Raw genomic sequence first — 19378 nt, 5'->3', positions numbered from 1 at the left:
ACCATTCCTAGAATATTGTCAATTTGCCAAAAAAAAGTGGGATAGGGTATCATTGTCATAAAACAAAATCCAGTGTCCATTCTGAAAAATTATAGAAACAACTGTCCATAAATATCTTCTTCCTTTTGGGAATTTACAGGTGTATTTCAATCTTCAAATGCAAAGGTATCACTTCTGGCCAGGGAACCAAAGGGACTTGCACAAATATGTCGCAAAATTTAAAAATTCACACAGAATTCTGGATTCTTGTTCGAACACTTCAATAGATAATGTAGGTAACCATGTGTTTTATTTGCAGGTCGCCGCAAAAGACAATTTACTACTCCAAACTCGTCAGTGATTAATCTAACTGGAAGCACAAAAATAATCAGAAGAACAAATGTGTCATCTCATGATTTATGTGTAAAGCTTTGTGGTGAAGAAAAATTAATTAAATGCCAATACTTTAAATATGTTGATGATCAGAAATTGTGTTATCTTTCTGAACGAGACCAGCTGAATATTGCTGTGAGTGGATTTCAACCAAACTCAACAGTTGATGATAGAAATGCAGTGTTCAATGAAAAGAAACAGTTGCAAGAATTTGCAGAATTCTTGCATGTATCTGAGATCAAGGATGCAGATCGAAAGCAAAGACCAAAGATTTTAAAGCGGAATACAGTGGCAAAAGAAACTATGGATAAAGGTAGATATATACTTATATACATGAGAATGAGATAGAGAAGGAGGGAGTCCACCTATCCTTACTCCTGCCTCCTTTCTTTCCTCTTCCAGCCTTTGCTGTCTCTCCATCCCCTCATGCCGTTTTCTTTCTTCTTCCTCCCTTTCTTTTCTTTCCCTTCCCTTCTCCCTTCCTTACTCTCCCAGAGTTCTTGAAAACTGGCGGACTTCAGGTCCTGTCAGACAGTCTCTAAGCCAAAAATCATATTGTCTTTCCTATAAGGTCCATCCAAATTTTGTATTGTTTGATTTACTCCAGGAATTCTTATTTCATCAAAAAAAAATTTCCATTTTGTTCATCAACAATCTAATTAAAATCAGACTTCTTAGATCCTCGCCGTATACTCTGCGTAAGATTGAGCGTATCATAGAATCTGATTTTAATTAGATTGGTTCATCAAAAACTTCTTCAAGTTTGGGTATGCATCATTACTTTTTAAGCGTCATGTACTCTTAATTGGGTGATTAAATGGTTCTCTAAGTCTGCTGAATAAAGGAAGAATCCTGATAATGGAAAATAATGAAATGGATAAGTGGATAAGAGATGGGCATATGAAAAAGAAAAGTTCAAATTTCTTATTTATTTGCAAGAGCCAAGAATTTTGTGATGTTTAGCTCCCTTTACTATTTTTTATTCATTTCTTTATTTACATTTTGCCCAGACACTTCATTAGATGATGTGAGTGTTAATTATCAAAGGTATATGTATGCATAATGGGTATATTTGCAGGTCGCCACAAAAGACAATCTCCTCCAAACTCATCTGTTGTCAAATTACCTGGAAACATAAGAATAATAAGAAAAACAAATGTGTCATCTCATGATTTATGTGCAAAGCTTTGTGCTGAAGAAAGAGTATTCAAATGCCAATATTTCAAATATGTTGATGATCAGAAATTGTGCTATCTTTCTGAACGAGACCAGCCGAATATTGCTGTCAGTGGACTCCCACCAAACACAACTCCTGACCATAGAGATGCAGCATTCAGTGAAGAGAAACATCAAAAACACAAGTTACAAGAAATTGCAGAACTTTTATCTCGGATCAAGGTTGCAGATCAAAAGCAAAAACCAAAAGTTTTAAAGCTGAATTCTATGGCAATAAAACCTATGGGTAAAGGTATGTGCACACAGTTACATGTATGAAGCAAAGACAAATTTTTATTTATATCCATTTGCCTTCATATTATCTATATTTACATTTCCAATTTCCAATCTAAAATTTGCTTAAGCTTTTGATATTTTTAGCAATAGAAGTTTCCTCTTGAATGTGAATGATGTGTGTATGAATCTGAATAAAATAGTACAACTATTTTGACGGCTGGAAATTCTCGGACAGAAATGAAAATAGAGTGTAGATATAAGAAATAAATTTTATTTTTGAAAATACAAGAGGGAATAAACTGCAAAGCTTTGCGCATTTCATGAAGTATGCTGTCATAAAGTTCATACCCCCATGTATATTTCAAAAATGAATTCATTGTCCCCCGCCTCAATGCGGAAGGAGGCATAGAAATACCGGTATCTCTGTAAGCCCGTTTGTGCGTCCATCCATTCCACTTGACTTTGTTGATGCAACTTCGACGAAATTGCTTAACGGATTTTGTTCAAATTTTGCAATATTGTTAGTCACATTATGTAGTTGATCAAATTCCACCACAATTTTGATTCTACAAATTTTACAGGGATTATAGGACTTTTGTTCTTCAACTTTTTTTTCCCAGCGTTGGGGGGTGGGGAGGGGGGCATATGGCTACGCGTAGCAATCTTGTTTCTTGTATTTACACTCAATTTGTTATTTCTTATATTTACACCAATTAAAGGGACTGGTTCACGTTTTTCGAAAGAAATGTTTTTCATTTTTGATGTTGAAAATTAAAAATATAGCTCATTTAATGTTGACAACCAAAATCTTGACCGTCTGAATGCAAGGATAAGAGCAATATTTTAGCTTTGATTCTGTAAACAAAGACAAGTCTTTTTATGTAAACAAACAAACCAGTGAAATGTTAACTTTGTAATTTAAAGCATCTTCATTTTGTACAATCGAATTTTAACTTTTAAATGATACATCTTACCCAAAGTATACTTGAGATGTGATATATATGATAACTTGGACCAATATCCAGTTATTTTGAAAACCCGTAAACAATAACACACCTCAATCTTTGTTTTCAAACTTTATAATGAGCCTCCGTCATGATGAATACCCTTAATTTTTGCTGGAAATCTTCTAAACATATTAGACTGTAGATTTTGATCATTTATAGTGAAAAACAAAATTTGGAGGGAAATTGTGAATCAGTCCCTTTATCGATAAATGTGTTCCACTATTTATTGTTTGTTTTGTCCACAATAAAGCATCTGCCCACATATCTGCAAAATCCAGTGAAGAGGAACAACAGAAACGTAAATTACAGGAAATTGCAGAACTTTTATCCAAGATGAAAGATGCATCCCAAAATCAAAGACCAGTTGTTGTAAACTTAAATCCAACAAGGACAAAGATGCCAACCAATATTACAAATACCAGTATGTATACTACACATACACACGTGCACACACACACACACACACACACACACACACACACACACACACACACACACACACACACACACATGTGCACACACACACGTGCACACACACACACTTGTTGATCTTTTCAACCAAGGTCTCTCAAGGTCATTTTGGAGAGGTAAACGTCACTCAAAACTCCTTATATATATATATGAGGAAAAAGTTCCTTATTTCAACAGTTTATGAACAGGTATTGATCATACATCAGTAATAGCACACAAATAAATATCAAGCAAATGGCTATCAGACAAAGGTCATTCAAGGTCATTTTGTTAAGGTCAAAGTTGCTCAACACATACCTTATATATGTAAGAAAAATAATTTATTTCAACAATGTTTGGACAGTTATTGATCATTTTACGAGTCATTCTTCATATGAAGTACAGTTCATTAGTTAGGTGCAGTTCGGGGAACATCCATCATTTTCACTGATATTTTTGTTTATTGTTAATTTAGTCCACAAAAAGACTAAAGAAACGGCTATTAGATTAAAGAATATTGAAAAAGATCTTGCAAATATCCAGGTTAGTGCATTTTTAATTGTTTAGCATTCTTAGTATAGATACATGTATTTAAGAAATAATGATTATATATTTGTTTACTTCTCCAATTCACCCAATGCATATTTCTGAAATGTAACAATACACAGATACAGGAGAACCCTCTTAATATGATGTTTTATTTTCCAAGCTGTTTCATCATAATAAGCAGGTAATCATAATAAACAATTTGTTTATAAGCTATACATTATCATACAAAAACAGGTCATGCTGAACACAATATGTTTACTTTCTCTGTAGGTAAGGATATTTTTTATTGATTGTATAATGTTTAATGTCCCTCGTGAATTTTTCACTCCTATGGAGATGTCACCATTGCCGGTTAAGGGCTGCAAAATTTAGGCCTATGCTTGGCGCCTACTGCCTTTGAACAGGGAGGGTTCTTTATCATGCCACACCTGCTGTGACATGGGGCCTTGGTTTTTGCAGTCTCATTCGAAGGACCGTCCCATTTAGTTGCCTCTTACAACAAGCAAGGGGTACTGAGGACTTATTCTAACCCGAATTCCCACAGGACTATTTTCTATTGAATTTATAAAACAAAATGTTTAGGATGTGTAGTTTATACCAAATTGAAACAAACCAACAACTATTCAGTTAATCATCCATAAAAACTAAACTCAATTTTATGTGATTATAATTGTTTATTTAACAAAATAATGAGAGTCCATGAGGTTCAGGTATAGCTTTATGTTTCAATGCATTAATTGGAATGCTTATCCCCTCCCCCCACTTCACCAATGTAATGGAATGTTCAAGTCCTGCAGGTCACCTCCTGTACACAATAGGAAACGAAGGGCTTCACCTTCCAAGGACATTGAATTAGAGGTGTGAAAAATCTCAGTGCATTAAAGCATTACTAATCCTGTTGCTGTGCTACTTCAGGGATAGTGTAAATTAAATGCTTCACACCTCTGAAAACAGCAAATTACTGGTATGGAAAAAATAAAAAGTGAACAGGATTTTAACATGATAATAAAGGGCTTTTTCCTCATGTCCATCATGATAATGAGGAAATTTTCATTGATTTATTAAGAAATTTTTAATTTGTGTTTTGAAAAAAATAAATCAAAAATCATATAATCTGAATAATCATATCAAACAGAGGGTTTTACTGTATCTAGTTGTCTGTTAGAAACACTTCATTGCTGGAATTAACACTTATAGATATCACAATATTCATTTATATCTCCATCCCACTTTCTTTCTGGGCCTGAAACTGCAATAATTGTATGTCCTTGACACTGACAGAAAGGCTATATAAAATAATAGGAGAGTTTTGAAAGTTCAAGGTTACTCAGGACATATATCTTAGGAATAAGTGTCTTATTTCAACAGTTTTTGAACAGTTATTGATTATATATCACACAAATAAGTAATAGGGAAATGGCTTTCAGACAAAGGTCACCCAAGGTCAGTTTGTAAAGGTAAATGTCACTCAACATACCTTATATATGAAAAAGAAACCTTCATTATACCCCCCGCAACAAGTTGTGGGGGGGGGGTATACTGGAATCGGGTTGTCCGTCTGTCTGTCCGTCCGTCCGTCCGTCCGTCCGTCCGTCTGTAGACGCAATGGTTTCCGGACTCTAAAGCATTATCCTTTCCACCTACAGTCACCATATCATACATATGGACTACCCATGAGATGAAGATGTTCCCTATCGATTTTGGGGTCAAAAGGTCAAAGGTCAAGCGCACTGGACATCGAAGTAGCAATATGGTTTCCGGGCTCTAAAGCGTTATCCTTTCCACCTACAGTCACCATATCATACATATGGACTACCCATGGGATGAAGATGTTCCCTATCGATTTTGGGGTCAAAAGGTCAAGCACACTGGACATCGAAGTAGCAATATGGTTTCCGGGCTCTAAAGCATTATCCTTTCCACCTACAGTCACCATATCATACATATGGACTACCCATGGGATGAAGATGTTCCCTATCGATTTTGGGGTCAAAAGGTCAAAGGTCAAGCACACTGGACATCGAAGTAGCAATATGGTTTCCGGGCTCTAAAGCGTTATCCTTTCCACCTACAGTCACCATATCATACATATGGACTACCCATGGGATGAAGATGTTTCCTATTGATTTTGGGGTCAAAAGATCAAAGGTCAAGCGCACTGGACATCGAAGTAGCAATATGGTTTCCGGGCTCTAAAGCATTATCCTTTCCACCTACAGTCACCATATCATACATATGGACTACCCATGGGATGAAGATGTTCCCTATCGATTTTGGGGTCAAAAGGTCAAAGGTCACGCGCACTGGACATCGAAGTAGCAATATGGTTCGGTTTGTCATGCCATTTGTTTTTTACACTCAGAAAAGAGGTAGTTTATACCCATTACCAACACCCTTTGGGAGATTGGGGTAAGCAGGGGGTATTCTTAGTGAGCATTGCTCACAGTACCTCTTGTTTCAACAATATTTCAACAGTTATTGATCATTGTGTGATTCATTTGTCATATGAAGAAGTTCATTGTTAAGTTGCTTTTCAGGAAGCATCCATCAGTTTTACTGATATTCTTGTCATAATACCCCATGCAACTAAGTTGTGGAGGGTATAATTTTTTTGACCTGTCCGTCAGTCCCTTTGTCAGTGCAACTTCTCTGAGATCGCTCAACAGAATTTAGTGAAACTTTGTAATTAATAAGGACACACTGTAGATGTGCATATTCCCAGGAAATTCTGATTCAATAATTTTTCTGGGAGTTATGCCCCTTTTGAACTTGAATCTCGAGCTCGCCTGTCCTGTTCTTGTCAGCGCATTTCTTCCAAGACCGCTCAACAGAATTTCGTGAAACTTAGTAGTTAATAAGGACACACTGTGTAGATATGCATATTCCCAGGAAATTCTTATTCAATAGTTTTTCTGGGAGTTATGCCCCTTTTGAACTTAGAATTTCAAGTCCATCTGTCCTGTTCTTGCAGTAATGCATAGCATTACCGTTCATTATGTGAGGCATTGTCAATCAATGTTGGAACGTGGAGTATGTGTGCTTTCTTTCATTTTTAAGTTTATTGCATTTCAATATACTGATTATAATTGATGATGGAATTTGTATACATCTCCAATTAATCGATTAATGTTTTCCAGCTGATTCCCAACACTTCTTTGGTCCAATCAGGACTGACCAAGAACTAATTCTGTTTCATAATAAATTTATTTATTTAAACATTTCAGGATCTGCGGGACAAAATTCTTCACATAAGCAAGACTGTAGTGGGAAATTTTACAAAGATTAAGGAAATGCAAATAAGGTCATTATTGCATTTTAATAAAAGAATGCATAATTTAAATAAAGACCTACTTAAGGCCACGAAAGACATCCGCAGTATAAAGGCATCGATGAATGAACTGCAAATTAAGACCTCGGATAAAAAAGTTAAAGAAGACATAGCTTCCCTGCAGAAAAGTAGGGATACTTTTGATGCTACTCTAAGAAAATTGGAAGGAAGGAGTGCCAATCTTCACAATGATATATCTCTGTTTCATCAGCTAATGATCATCATTGCAAAGAAGATAGATGTTCTCAATAAACAGGTAACAATTAAGTGCTATGATAATTTGAGTGCCTGTTGAATTAACTGTCTGCTCTGTTTAAAAAAGATGAACCTAGTCAAATTTTTTAGGTCTGTGCAGAAGCTTGCACATGTACTTGAATATTTAGATAAATGTTATCTATTTTGTCTAAGGAATTATGTCTCTCCTCTCACACCTGGGAGACATATTGTTTTTGTCTGTCCATCTGTCACAAAATCTTGTGAACGTTCCTCCTTCTGTATGGCTTATCGGATAGACTTGAAACTTTGTACAATGCTTCATTGCCATTTGTAGATGTGCATATTGTTCAGACAGGAGGATCCAATTATTTTCCTAAATGTTATAGTGGATCTAAGAGGAATGGAGGATGTAAAATAGCTTGTGAACACTTCTCCTATATATGGCTTATCTGACAGATTTGAAACTTTGTACAATACTTCATTGCCATTTGTAGATGTGCATATTAAAGGGACAGGAGGATCCAATTATTTTCCTAAAAGTTATATTAGATCTAAGAGGGGTGAAGGATGTTAAAACCTATAGTTTTTGAACACTTAATTCTCCTATATCGCTTATCGGATAGACTTGAAATTTTGTACAATACTTCAATGCCATTTTGCAGATTGTCCACTTATAGATATTAGTCATCATAAAATAAAATAAAGTTTAAACTCTTAGAAAGTTGTTTGAAATATTCAAAAGGAATTGTCTGAATAGTCCAAAATATCAGTAAGGTTTTCATGTTCTTCATGATGTAGCGGTCAGCCGGGTTCGATCGCCGGTGGCCAGTAAGCTCAGTTGGTAGAGCACCTGACTAGAGATTCAGGGGGCCCGGGTTCGAATCCCGGTCTGGTCCATTGCATTTTCTCCCTTCCTGTTACAATGAATGTTAGATATGCAACACATCCTATATAGATAGGGGATTCCTTGCTTCATTCATGAAATGATGTCATTGTGTATCATGTATTGAGTAATTTTGGGAAACTGGAAGCTAGTGTTGGATTTCTTGTCAGATGAGGAAAATTTGCCAAAATTTTTGTTCATATAAAATGATCGATATACATTTAAAAATGATATAGGGCTAAAAAAATAAAGTGTTAATATTTAAAACTACTTTTTTGAGAAAAATATTTATATTTCTGATGCCAAAATGACCAAATATGTAATGTATTTGTGTACCAAATAGATGTTTGCAAAGTAAATCTTTTCATGTAGTCCAGGAATGATGCAAAAATGCAAAAGTTCCAAGCAGTTGCTGTCAAGTCAATGGAGGAATTACATCAACATGGAAAGAAAATTCGGAAACAAATTAAGAGACTTGAACACAACATAAAACTTGTTGCCCATGCTGTTATTCTGTCCCAGATCGGTGAAACAAAAAGTAAATCCATGATTGAAAAGATTAACAAAGAATTACAAGACCTGAAGAAAGCAGTGCAAACCAGTTATGTCTGGCAAGTATGTGGATTCAATGAGAAAATTGAAGCAAATTAGAATAGAGGTGTCTTCAGTAATACTCTTTTAAGGTAGCTCTCTACACCAAGACTTATACTGTTTATGACATTATGTCACAAAATAGCGATTTTAAAAGCTACATGTATGTGAAATTATTTTGTAGCAATGGATTAATTTATCTATCATCATAGCTCATTGGATGAAATATTGGGTTACTAACCTGCCATTCAAATCCAATGGAGTCTTTTGTTCATATTTAATGAAATAGATTTTTGAAAATCATGTTTTTTTAAATCCCAAAATTGCATATTGTTCTGCCTTTTGACGTGTATTTATGTTTTTCATAATTAGATAATTTTGTGCTAATTTGAGAAACTCTTTCAAGGTGTGGTGAGCCACCTTAATAATGATGCCACATTCACCAAATCAACGTATTGATAAATATATATATTGAAATTAATAATTATGGGATATGCTCACAGAGGCATAAAGTCCTTGTAGGATAATCTAGTTTGGAGTTTCTATGGACTAGCTGTAGTAAGTACATGTATACAATGTATTTTTGTTTTTCAAGAATGTAGAAAACCTGGGAGGCTTTAGTCGTAGAGAACAGAGTCCTGAGGTGTCAAAAGAAATCCATGGTTTGCTTCAAAAACTTAAAACATATGTCGGACGACTTAATGAAGCCAACAACAAAAGATTTCAGATCATGAATAAAGGAATGAACAAATTTCTCCAAAGGGTAAATGATATGTTTGACCTATGTATAACCATTTTAATTTATTGAGTGTAAGATTATTTTAGATTCCTTTTTTTGTCACATTCCAACTGCAATATTTTTCTCTCTCTTTTTACTTCACTTATCAACAGACTGTAGAATTAGTGGCAAAAATGGAGAGGAGAAGCAAATGGTTAGTAGGTCAGAGAGTAGAAAAATTGCAACAAGTTTTGGTTGAGTCCTTGAAGTCTTTTTCTCGATGGACTCGGAAGGAAAAAGGGAAAGTAAAAAGTCTTGACAAAAAGATCAGCGACCTAACTCTTGAAGTGAGTGCACTCATATCATATAGCTAAAATACTGTAGTCTATAAAAAATGCATCTGAAAAATATATATTTATGTTACAGGAAGAAAGTGTAACAAGGAAATACACGAATTTACTAAAATTAGAGTAATTGGCCCATGATGGATACTTTCAGTAAATTTTTGTACAAAGAAAGTTATTATGAATATATAGAGATAATGGAATGCATTCATATGTAGTTTTTATACCATTCATATGTAAGATTGGAAACATTAATGCAAAACTGGTGAGGAAAAACAAATTGATGGATAAGCACATCAGTACCTAAAAATTATTCATTAATTACATACACATGTAATAAATATGATTTCATAGTTATTGTAACAAACACATGTATATACACAGCAATGTTTTTATATTCAGAAAATTTGGGTGAACTTTAAGCACTTGAAAATGCTTAAGGAATTGCTGTAACTGTTCTAAATTTCTGATTTATTGTAGACATCAAGAATTTCAGATGGAAGCCAAAATTTTGAGAAAGACAACCATGAGCTGAAAGAAAAGTTGAACAGAATAAGGAAAAAAGAGAAAAGTTTGGTTCAGTCACTGAAAAATGTAGAGAAGTCAAATCTAGAAAATTCTGCAAAACTACGGGGAGATTTAAGAAATGCAATTAAGAAGGTGATGTTTAACCTTAATTGGAAAACAGATTGGACAAGCAAAGATTAGATGTTCAATACAAAATGAGAGTTACTTACAATACTGAAGATGATTTTTCCAAAGCACTGACAGTTTATTGTTATACATTTTTCTTTATTCAAACAGGCAATGGACAAGAAGAGTAAAATGTTAACAAAAAAGACTGAAAGTAAGGTGCAAACAGCCATGACTGCTGCTGAAAAAGTGAACAGAAAGTTGGAGAAAATGAGACGAAAGGAGGACAAAAAGTTGAAAGAGACAAAAGCAAAGCTAGATCAGAAAGTTAAAGGGGTAAGAAATTTGGGAAAAAATACTCGCCATGGATAAACAGTATATATGTGTATCTTTGGTGTTTTTTACGCCAATCTTAAAGTTACCCTATGCCCTATTGATTTGGGAAAAATCATTAACATCTGATTGTTTATGAAATGCATGCAAATTTTATCCTTCTTAAACAGATTAAATGTAATTTGTGATGAATAATGAATTATCAAACAACACATTGTATTTTAAGATTTTTAACTTAATTTTATTTTACAACTATTAAAACCATACTTAATATTCTTAATGAATTCCAAATACATGTACAGTTATTTTCTCTATTGTACAAACTATTTCTGTATATTATTCGCTAAGTGCATTTACTATGGAAAATAAGCAACCTGTATTAAGAGACCACCTGTCATATGTGACATTTTTTCCAATTTCCGTTGGATGGTCTCTTAATACAGGTTTGACTGTTCATGTATATAGGGAAAATCTTTAAAAATCTTCTCAAGAACCACTGGGCCAGACAAGTTGAAATTTACATAGCAACTTCCTGGCATAGTTCAGATTCAAGTTTGTGAAAATCATGGGCCCCGGGGGTAGAATGGGGCCACAATAGGGAATTAAAGTTTTACATGCAAAATATATATAGGAAAAAATTCTTTTCAAGAAGCACTGGTCCAGAAAAGTTCAAATTTATGTGGAAGCTTAATGACATACATGTAGTGCAGATTCAATTTTGTTAAAATCAGTATGGTGGGTCAAAATAGGGAATCAAAGTTTTACATGCAAATATATTAGGGAAAATCTTTATATATGCATGGGCCAAGGTGACTCAGGTGAGTGATGTGGCCCATGGGCCTCTTCTTTTAATTTTTTTGTAATATGATGTAAATTCCAGGTGATGAAGAAAGTATCTGAAAAGGTCGCCTTGGACAAATCATCTGCAGACACAAATATAAAACTACAAGCTCAAAAGAAACAGATTCAAAGAGCCTTAGCAAAACTGAAGGCCATTGGAAAGTCACAATATTCAAAGTTAAATGAAAAAGTTGAAGCCATTATGAATGAGGTATAGAATAGTTAGTTCTTCCAAAGGATGACTAGAGTAATATTTATTAGAGTTATTTTTTTAAAAGTCTTGTTTGTGGTGATCCAAACTTTGTCAGCAGCAGAGTTAAAATCACATCAGGATGTACATGTAGCTGTGTTCACCTACATTGTATAGATAAAAAGCAAGAGAGAGGGAGAGAGAGACTAATAAATGGATTTCATTTATATTTTAACATATACATGTACTAGTACTATTACATCATCGGTAAGTATTGTAGTAATTAGGGCTATACGGACTGTGGATATCGACCTGGATAGCTCAGTGGTTAGAGCACCTGACTAGTAATGCAGGGGTCCCGGGTTTGATTCCCGGTCCAGCCAAAGATTTTCTCCTCTCTCCTTTATATACTACATTTGGTGCCGTTGACCACTCCTGGTGGTGCAGGTTGGCCTACCAGGGGCGAAATGAACCTGGGTTGAGTTTGAAAGACAATTATAAAGTTATAATTGATCTGAAGGAGGGAGGAATGTAGTAATTAGGGCTATACGGACTGTAGATATCGGCCTGGATAGATCAGTGGTTAGAGCACCTGACTAGTAATGCAGGGATCCCGAGTTCGATTCCCGGTCCAGCCAAAGATTTTCTCCTCTCTCCTTTATATACTACAGTATAAATAGAGATACTTCCAAATTTATAATCCATTGTGTAACTCAAAGCATGATATTAAGAATTTTGGACAAGCATGAAATTTCAATTGAGCTTGGCCAGGATGTTTTTTGACAAGTGCCAAAAATGCTTTTTCTTTTATTTTTACTGACTGTTGGTGACAATCCCCACCTCTCAATCATATTATGTTCACTGTGACTGGTGTTTACCATCATGCGTACATAATCGAATTGTGTGACCTTTGGCGCTAGAGAAGTGCATGTATATTTAAGTATGAAATTATTTATTTCCACTTGAATTGATAGGCCATCTAGCTCCTGAAAAATTGTTGGTGGCACTATCATGATTTTCCCAATCAGTTTATAATCTCAGACCAACAAAATATCACATGTGACTTTGTGGGATCAAAAAGGACAGTCAATAGGAATGAATTTTAACTCGACATCAAAAATTCACTAGATTTGAATTTTCTCTCTGCTAATCTTTAAAGCTCGCTGCGTTCACTATAATGTAGAACATGTATTCATGTACTTCCATAACTTGCTTGTAACACTGCCTTTTGACTACCTTTCCCCAGTAGTAGAGTAAAATTGAGTACACCCCCACCCCCCAATGTCATTTTAGACATGAAAATTTCTTTATAATGAAATTAATTGATCAAACAAACAAAATGACATCCGATGAACACTTCTGGGCTCCATCTGAATTGAAGTTTGCATAAATGTATTGTAGTCATTGCTATATATTCTTTGCTGTCGTGGCAGATCTGTAAAACTAGCTGTCTCTGTTTAAGTTTACATGATTTTTATTTTCACTGATCCTGAATTGATCAGTGTGGTACTTTTAAGATCAAATTGAAATGCTTTAAGCTGTTACTCTCTCACTCTCTTTCAAAATTATTTGCAGACATAATTGTTTTCTAACTGAATTATTTGATATTGACAATACTGGTGACCTGGCAGGTACAATGTATTGCAGCTGAAAAACTTTTCCATCATTGTTTCATGAATGCAGCTATAATCTTCAATGTGGTGAACACCATGGTGTAGTGATTTCATATCCGCAGATAAAAAAAATGTTTGGATTGTCACAAACAAGGCTATATGAAGGCTACATAAATGCAACTTGTGGCTGTATGTTTAAAATCAGAATGTTTCCAATATGTGACATTATCAGTCAGTTCTTTTTTCCAATTTTGTAAAAGAAAACTGGAAGTGTTAATGACAAGGTAGACAGAAAATTAGCCAAAATCAAGGATGCTGTCAGACATACTATAGAGTCTATATCCGCCACTGAAGACACAGACCACAAACAATTAGAAGCAGTGCAGAAAAAAATTGGTCGCTTTTTAAATGAAGTAAGGCTTATTTGATATTCTGCTACTAATATTTTAAGTTTCAATCATTGCATTTACAAACAAAATTTAGAAAGATTTGCAATCAATGTTTTATGGTGGTTTTCAGAAGAAAATTCATTTCTTCATACTTTACTGTACATTTGTTTTAAGGCTAATCCAAATTGTGATTTGTAAATATATATCAGGTCAAGGACATAGAAAAGACAAGACAGAAGGAGAATGTAGAAATTACACGGGCAGAAGAAGAAAAGGTTTTCATCATTCATGCAATTTTGTAGAATGAATAAAAAAAATATTGTAACAATATGCTATTGCTATGCATTCCAGATTGTTTTGCAGTTTTATTATTAAAGCAAAATTATCTTTATGAAGCACAAAATATTTTGTATTTAGAGAACAGATAAAGTGAACAAACTTTTGGCAGCAACAGCCAAGAAAGCAAAGAAAATGCAACAAAAGATTGCAAAGAAGAGTCAGCAGAAAGTAAGAAAGCTGAAGAAAGAGGTACCTACTTGATTTCAGAGGATGAAGTTCAGATTTGATTGATTTCAGCATGTTTTTTAGCTCACGAGAGCTTTTCTGATCAAGATTTTTCCGTTGTCTTTCAGCAACATTGGTGTAAACTTTTCGCAATTTCATCTTCTTTTCCAGAACCAGGCTTGGCACATTGTATTCTTTGGTAAAAGCGGATTCAAGTTTGTTCAAGTTAAGGGCAATCTCCTTTTCCAAAGGGAGATAATTAAGAATAGACCAAAAAATAGGGGGGGGGGGTCTTTTAAAGATCTTCTCGAGAACCACTGGGCCAGAAAAGTTGAAATTCACATGAAAGTTTCTTGACATTGTGTAGATATAAGTATGTTCAAATTATGGCCTCCGGGGGTAGGGTGGCCACAGTAGGGGATCAAAGTTTTACATGTAGAAATCTTTAAAAATCTTCTACAGAACAACAGGGTTATGGTTAATCATGCTAATATGCAAGCATTACCTTGTTACCTTTGAAAAGTTTTTTCTGAACCAAGCTGCTTGTATAATGATAGTTTTGCTCAAGCTTATTTATTGCTAGGAACTGCTGCTCAGGTGAGTGATGTAGCCCATGGGCCTTTAATCTGAAGGCCATACCCCTTCCTTGGTTTGCTCTTCTGCATTAAGAACCATTGGGCCAGAAAAGTTTACATTTGCATGAAAGCTTCGTGACAAAGTGCAGATTCAAATTTGTTGAAATCATGGCCCCCGGGTGGTAAGGTAGGGTCACAATAGGGGTCAAATTTTTTCATGCAAATTTAGAGGGAAAATATTTAAAAATCTTCTCAAGAACCACTTGGCCAGAAAAGTTGAAACTTACATGGAAGCTTCCAGATATAGAGCAGATTCAAGTTTGTTAAACTCATGGCCCCTGGGGGTAGGATGGGCCACAATAGGGGATCAAAGTTTTACATGCGAGTATATAGGGGAAATCTTAAAAATCTTCTTCTCAAGAACCATTGGGCCAGAGAAGTTTACATTTACATGAAAGCTGCCTGACATAGTGCAGATTCAAATTTGTTCAAATCATGGCCCCCAGGCGTAGGGTGGGGCCACAATAGGGGATCAAAGTTTTACATACAAATATATAGGGAAAATCTTCTCAAGAACCACTGGGCCAGAAATGCTGAAGTTAACATGAAAGCTTCCTGACATAGTACGAATTCAAGTTTGTTCAAATCATGACCCATGGGGTTAGAATGGGGCCACAATAGGGAATAGGGAAAATATTTTAAAAACTTCTTCTCAAGAACCACTGTGCCAGAAAAATTGAAACTTAAATGAAAGCTTCCTGATATAGAGCAGATTCAAATTTGTTGTAATCATGGCCCCCTGGGGTAGGGTGGGGCCAAAATAGGGGATCAAAGTTTTACATGCAAATTTATAGGGAAAATCTTTGAATATGGTCCAGGGTGACTCAGGTGAGCGATGTGGTCCATGGGTCTCTTGTTGTCTTTTGACATAAGACATATTCCACCAAATTAGCATAAAATGTCCGTCAATTTTTTCCCCTCCGTATTTAAAAATAAATATGCTCAAAAAGTAAAGAATGTTTTTAATTACAAACTTGAATGGACTAGAGTTAATTATAAAATCAAAAATATTTTGCCACACATAAATTGTTAAAATTATTTTGGAATGTGAATGTTCAAAATATGAGAAAAATTGACAGAATTAACTCCCGTGAGAAGTGGTACCCAACTTCTCGGGTACTTTATTTCAACTTAAATAAGAAAACAAGGGGCGAAAAAGATGTAAAAAAATGTATGTACTTTTACTTAAATTTTATCAATAAAATTGCAAACTATTTATGAAAACAAATTATTCAAAAGTAAATTCAAAGTAAGCAGTTTTTGTAACTTTCGTTCTGTCAAACATATTGACGTTAGCACTAATGTACATATGTACATAGAGATGTACTGCAAAACAATTTGCTTTGATTATTTTTCTGGAATTAAGCATTAAAAGTCATAATCTAATTGTGGAACAGATTTTATTTTCTTTAAACAAAATATTTAACTTAAGAAATTACATTGATATTTGGTCTAACATCATTCTGTCAAACTCTACTCGGCACAATGTGACATTAGCACACTTCTTTACCAAACCATTGTAAGAGTTGTGGTTCTTTATTATTATTGCACCTCTCCCTGCAAGGGGCGTTGTAATGGGATTTTCCAATTGAATGGCAGGTTGAGTGAATGAGGTATCCAGATTTACGTAAAACTTCAAGCGATAGACTTTCTGTCAAAATTGCTGATGTTAGCAACATGTGACGTTAGCATAAGAAATCGTTCTATTTGTACTAAATTGTACGTCAAACTACCGGTTTATGAATTCAAAGACTATTTTATTGCAATAAAAACTCATCATGGGAAACTACTTATACTCTATCATGATTTACATCACTGCGAAAAAGTTCTGCAAGATTTTGTTCCGTCAAACAATAACATTAGCATAAAAAAAGTTCCGTCAAGAACCGACATTAGCATTGTCAGAAAATAAAAGATTCGGAGTCATTATTAAAGCACAACAAACATTGGTCTCGATGTAATGTATATAGATTACATTTAAACCTTTCATTAAGAGAGCCATGTAGTTAAATAATTTCATAACTTATTTAGTAAACAGAAGATTTATTAATTGCTAATTCATTTTCCGTCAAGTGTTCCGTCATAAAAATGTGACGTTAGCAACCGTTTTTAAAAAAATGAAATTAAAAGTGAAAGAATACTTTTATAATTTTATTTTTTACATTTTCTTCATCCTGAGTGTTAATATTTTTAGTTACCACAAAAAATTACCACAGTTTGGCACTTTGAAAAAACATTCCAAATGGGAGTCAATACAAGCCTTTTTCATGGAACATGTCATAAGCCTTTGTATTTGGTATGTTGGTATACCATGATCAGACAGTGGTCAAAGGATAGAATTTTTGTTTGGGGCATGTTTTTTGTGTGGACCATTACTTTTTTTGTCTTTTGACATAGGCCTTTGATATTTGGTATATTAGTAAGTTAATTTACTATCATATGTGTTCTCAACACTGTTCTTGGTTGAAGCACATATACATGTACATGTATAGGTGGCTGTTATGTACTGTAACTCTTAATTTTCCACTTTAAAAAAAAGTATGGAAAATGGAAGGAGAGACATAAGTTTTAGTGTGCTAAAACAATTCTTCCTAGTTTTATCTTATAAAACCCTTTGATTTCTGGTGCAGAAAAAATGTGCATGGTTGAGGCCTTATATCATTGTATTTTTGCATTGTCATCTCATACATTTAAATCAAATATAAATGGGGTCTTCAACAATGATGATTAGATAGTTTTTCCTACAAACTGATTTACCAACAAACTGATAATTGCGAAGATAAATAGAGCCAATGCTTTGTTTGGGAGACTTTATAATTGTCAGATTATAGTCATACCTTGCTATAAAGAAGCAATAGAAAATAAAGAATAAAAATTCTTAAAGAAATACACTAAATCCTAAATTACATGCAAATTGGCACCTTTCAGGCCAACCCTTTAAGTCTCAAGAAAATCATAAAGTGCCATAAGATAGACCAACATCTACAGACTTGGAACTGTTGCACACCTGCCGAGGGAAGTCACCTGTGGCAAAGGTGGTTCTGAAGTCTGTAGATGGGATTACATGGTTTAATTAGTACCTTTGAAATTTCTTAAGAAATAAAGAAATGTTGGACACAGCTTTGCTATGTGGGACATCAGATATCGTAGAATGTCCACAGTGTATCATTACGTCATGCAGGACATTTTATAATGTTGGAAGCCACAAGGCTAAAGTTAAGGTTAATCGATCCTTGTGTGATGTCATAGGTTTTTGCAAAAATCTTCATCAAATTAAACTTTGGGCTTGATAGAAATATATCTTTCAGAGGAATTTTATTCACTGCATAAAATAAAAAAAATTGGTAAACTATTGATTTTGAAAAAGTTTATATTTTCCATGGATAATCAATTCTTTGTAATTAAAAAAAAGTTGTCAAGGGGAATAACTCCTTATGCTGGTATTTCTTCTACTGAATGTCTATTATACATGATTTCCCAAATTATCCATAATTATTAATTAATTTATACATATCTATGAATTAACTTTTTTTTAAACTGTTGATATTTAAAATTTGTCAATTCAACAAGTTTTTATCTATTTTAATTATTCCATATAACAAAAATGTGTGATTTTCTGATGTTAACATTTACTTCTGGGTTTTTTTTATGTCTGACATTTTTAAAAATGTGGTAACATACACATTTTCTTTGGTTATTGATTAAATTTAACTATATTGAATGGAAATTAATACAGATTTTGCACTTTTAACCATTAATATTGATAAGTCACATGAGGATCGACCCACCTTAAAATAATGCAGGAGTTTTTAGCATTAAAATAATGAGAGAGAGAGAGAGAGAGAGAGAGAGAGAGAGAGCAATTGAAGGTTAGAAAAATTACTGTGTTATTATATGTTAAGTTGAAATTTTAATGGACACAAACATTTCTTTTCTTGTGCACAAAACATCAACATTTCAGATCAAGATAATGACAGATAAGGTGATGGAAAATGTTTCTGAGCAAAAGAGAAAAGGAGCAGTGGTAAATTTATTACTTTGATAAATTCTAAGTGTTTTATGGTAATGACAGTTAAAATTGAAAGAGCATATTCAAAATCTATCAATTTTCACAAGACAGATGTACTTTTATATTGCTGTTATTAATGAAATTAATTTTTTATTAGGCAAACAAAATATTAAAAGCAAATAGATTGAAACTTGGAAGAAAACTAGACGAACTGAAACAGGAGATGAAGTATAAGAAGAAATTTTCTGAGCAAAGGGAACAGGAAGCAAGCTTAAAGGTAAGCGAGTATGAAATGGCAATTGCGAGTAAATAATGTTTATAT

The 19378-nt window shown here is 34.1% G+C and overlaps 1 protein-coding gene across 8 annotated transcripts in view; it reads left to right on the top strand.

Moving 5' to 3' along the window:
* Positions 1 to 19378, top strand: part of LOC125648996 (WD repeat-containing protein 87-like) — a 72558-nt gene that overhangs the window by 1683 nt on the left and 51497 nt on the right. For all 8 annotated transcript variants that reach the window (XM_056164431.1, XM_056164435.1, XM_056164429.1 and 5 more), the window contains exons 2-17: positions 299 to 685; positions 1451 to 1840; positions 3082 to 3252; positions 3757 to 3824; positions 7055 to 7414; positions 8630 to 8872; positions 9444 to 9611; positions 9740 to 9913; positions 10391 to 10570; positions 10715 to 10879; positions 11757 to 11927; positions 13780 to 13932; positions 14118 to 14183; positions 14326 to 14436; positions 19009 to 19071; positions 19214 to 19333. In XM_056164431.1, coding sequence (XP_056020406.1) covers positions 299 to 685; positions 1451 to 1840; positions 3082 to 3252; positions 3757 to 3824; positions 7055 to 7414; positions 8630 to 8872; positions 9444 to 9611; positions 9740 to 9913; positions 10391 to 10570; positions 10715 to 10879; positions 11757 to 11927; positions 13780 to 13932; positions 14118 to 14183; positions 14326 to 14436; positions 19009 to 19071; positions 19214 to 19333 — 2990 coding nt within the window. The remainder of the gene's footprint in view (positions 1 to 298; positions 686 to 1450; positions 1841 to 3081; positions 3253 to 3756; positions 3825 to 7054; positions 7415 to 8629; positions 8873 to 9443; positions 9612 to 9739; positions 9914 to 10390; positions 10571 to 10714; positions 10880 to 11756; positions 11928 to 13779; positions 13933 to 14117; positions 14184 to 14325; positions 14437 to 19008; positions 19072 to 19213; positions 19334 to 19378) is intronic.

This window comes from Ostrea edulis, chromosome 5, assembly GCF_947568905.1.
Source record: "Ostrea edulis chromosome 5, xbOstEdul1.1, whole genome shotgun sequence".
NCBI classification, from domain to species: domain Eukaryota; kingdom Metazoa; phylum Mollusca; class Bivalvia; order Ostreida; family Ostreidae; genus Ostrea; species Ostrea edulis.
The sequence above is the reverse complement of the archived record's forward strand: the minus strand, read 5'-3'. Positions and strand labels throughout refer to the sequence as shown.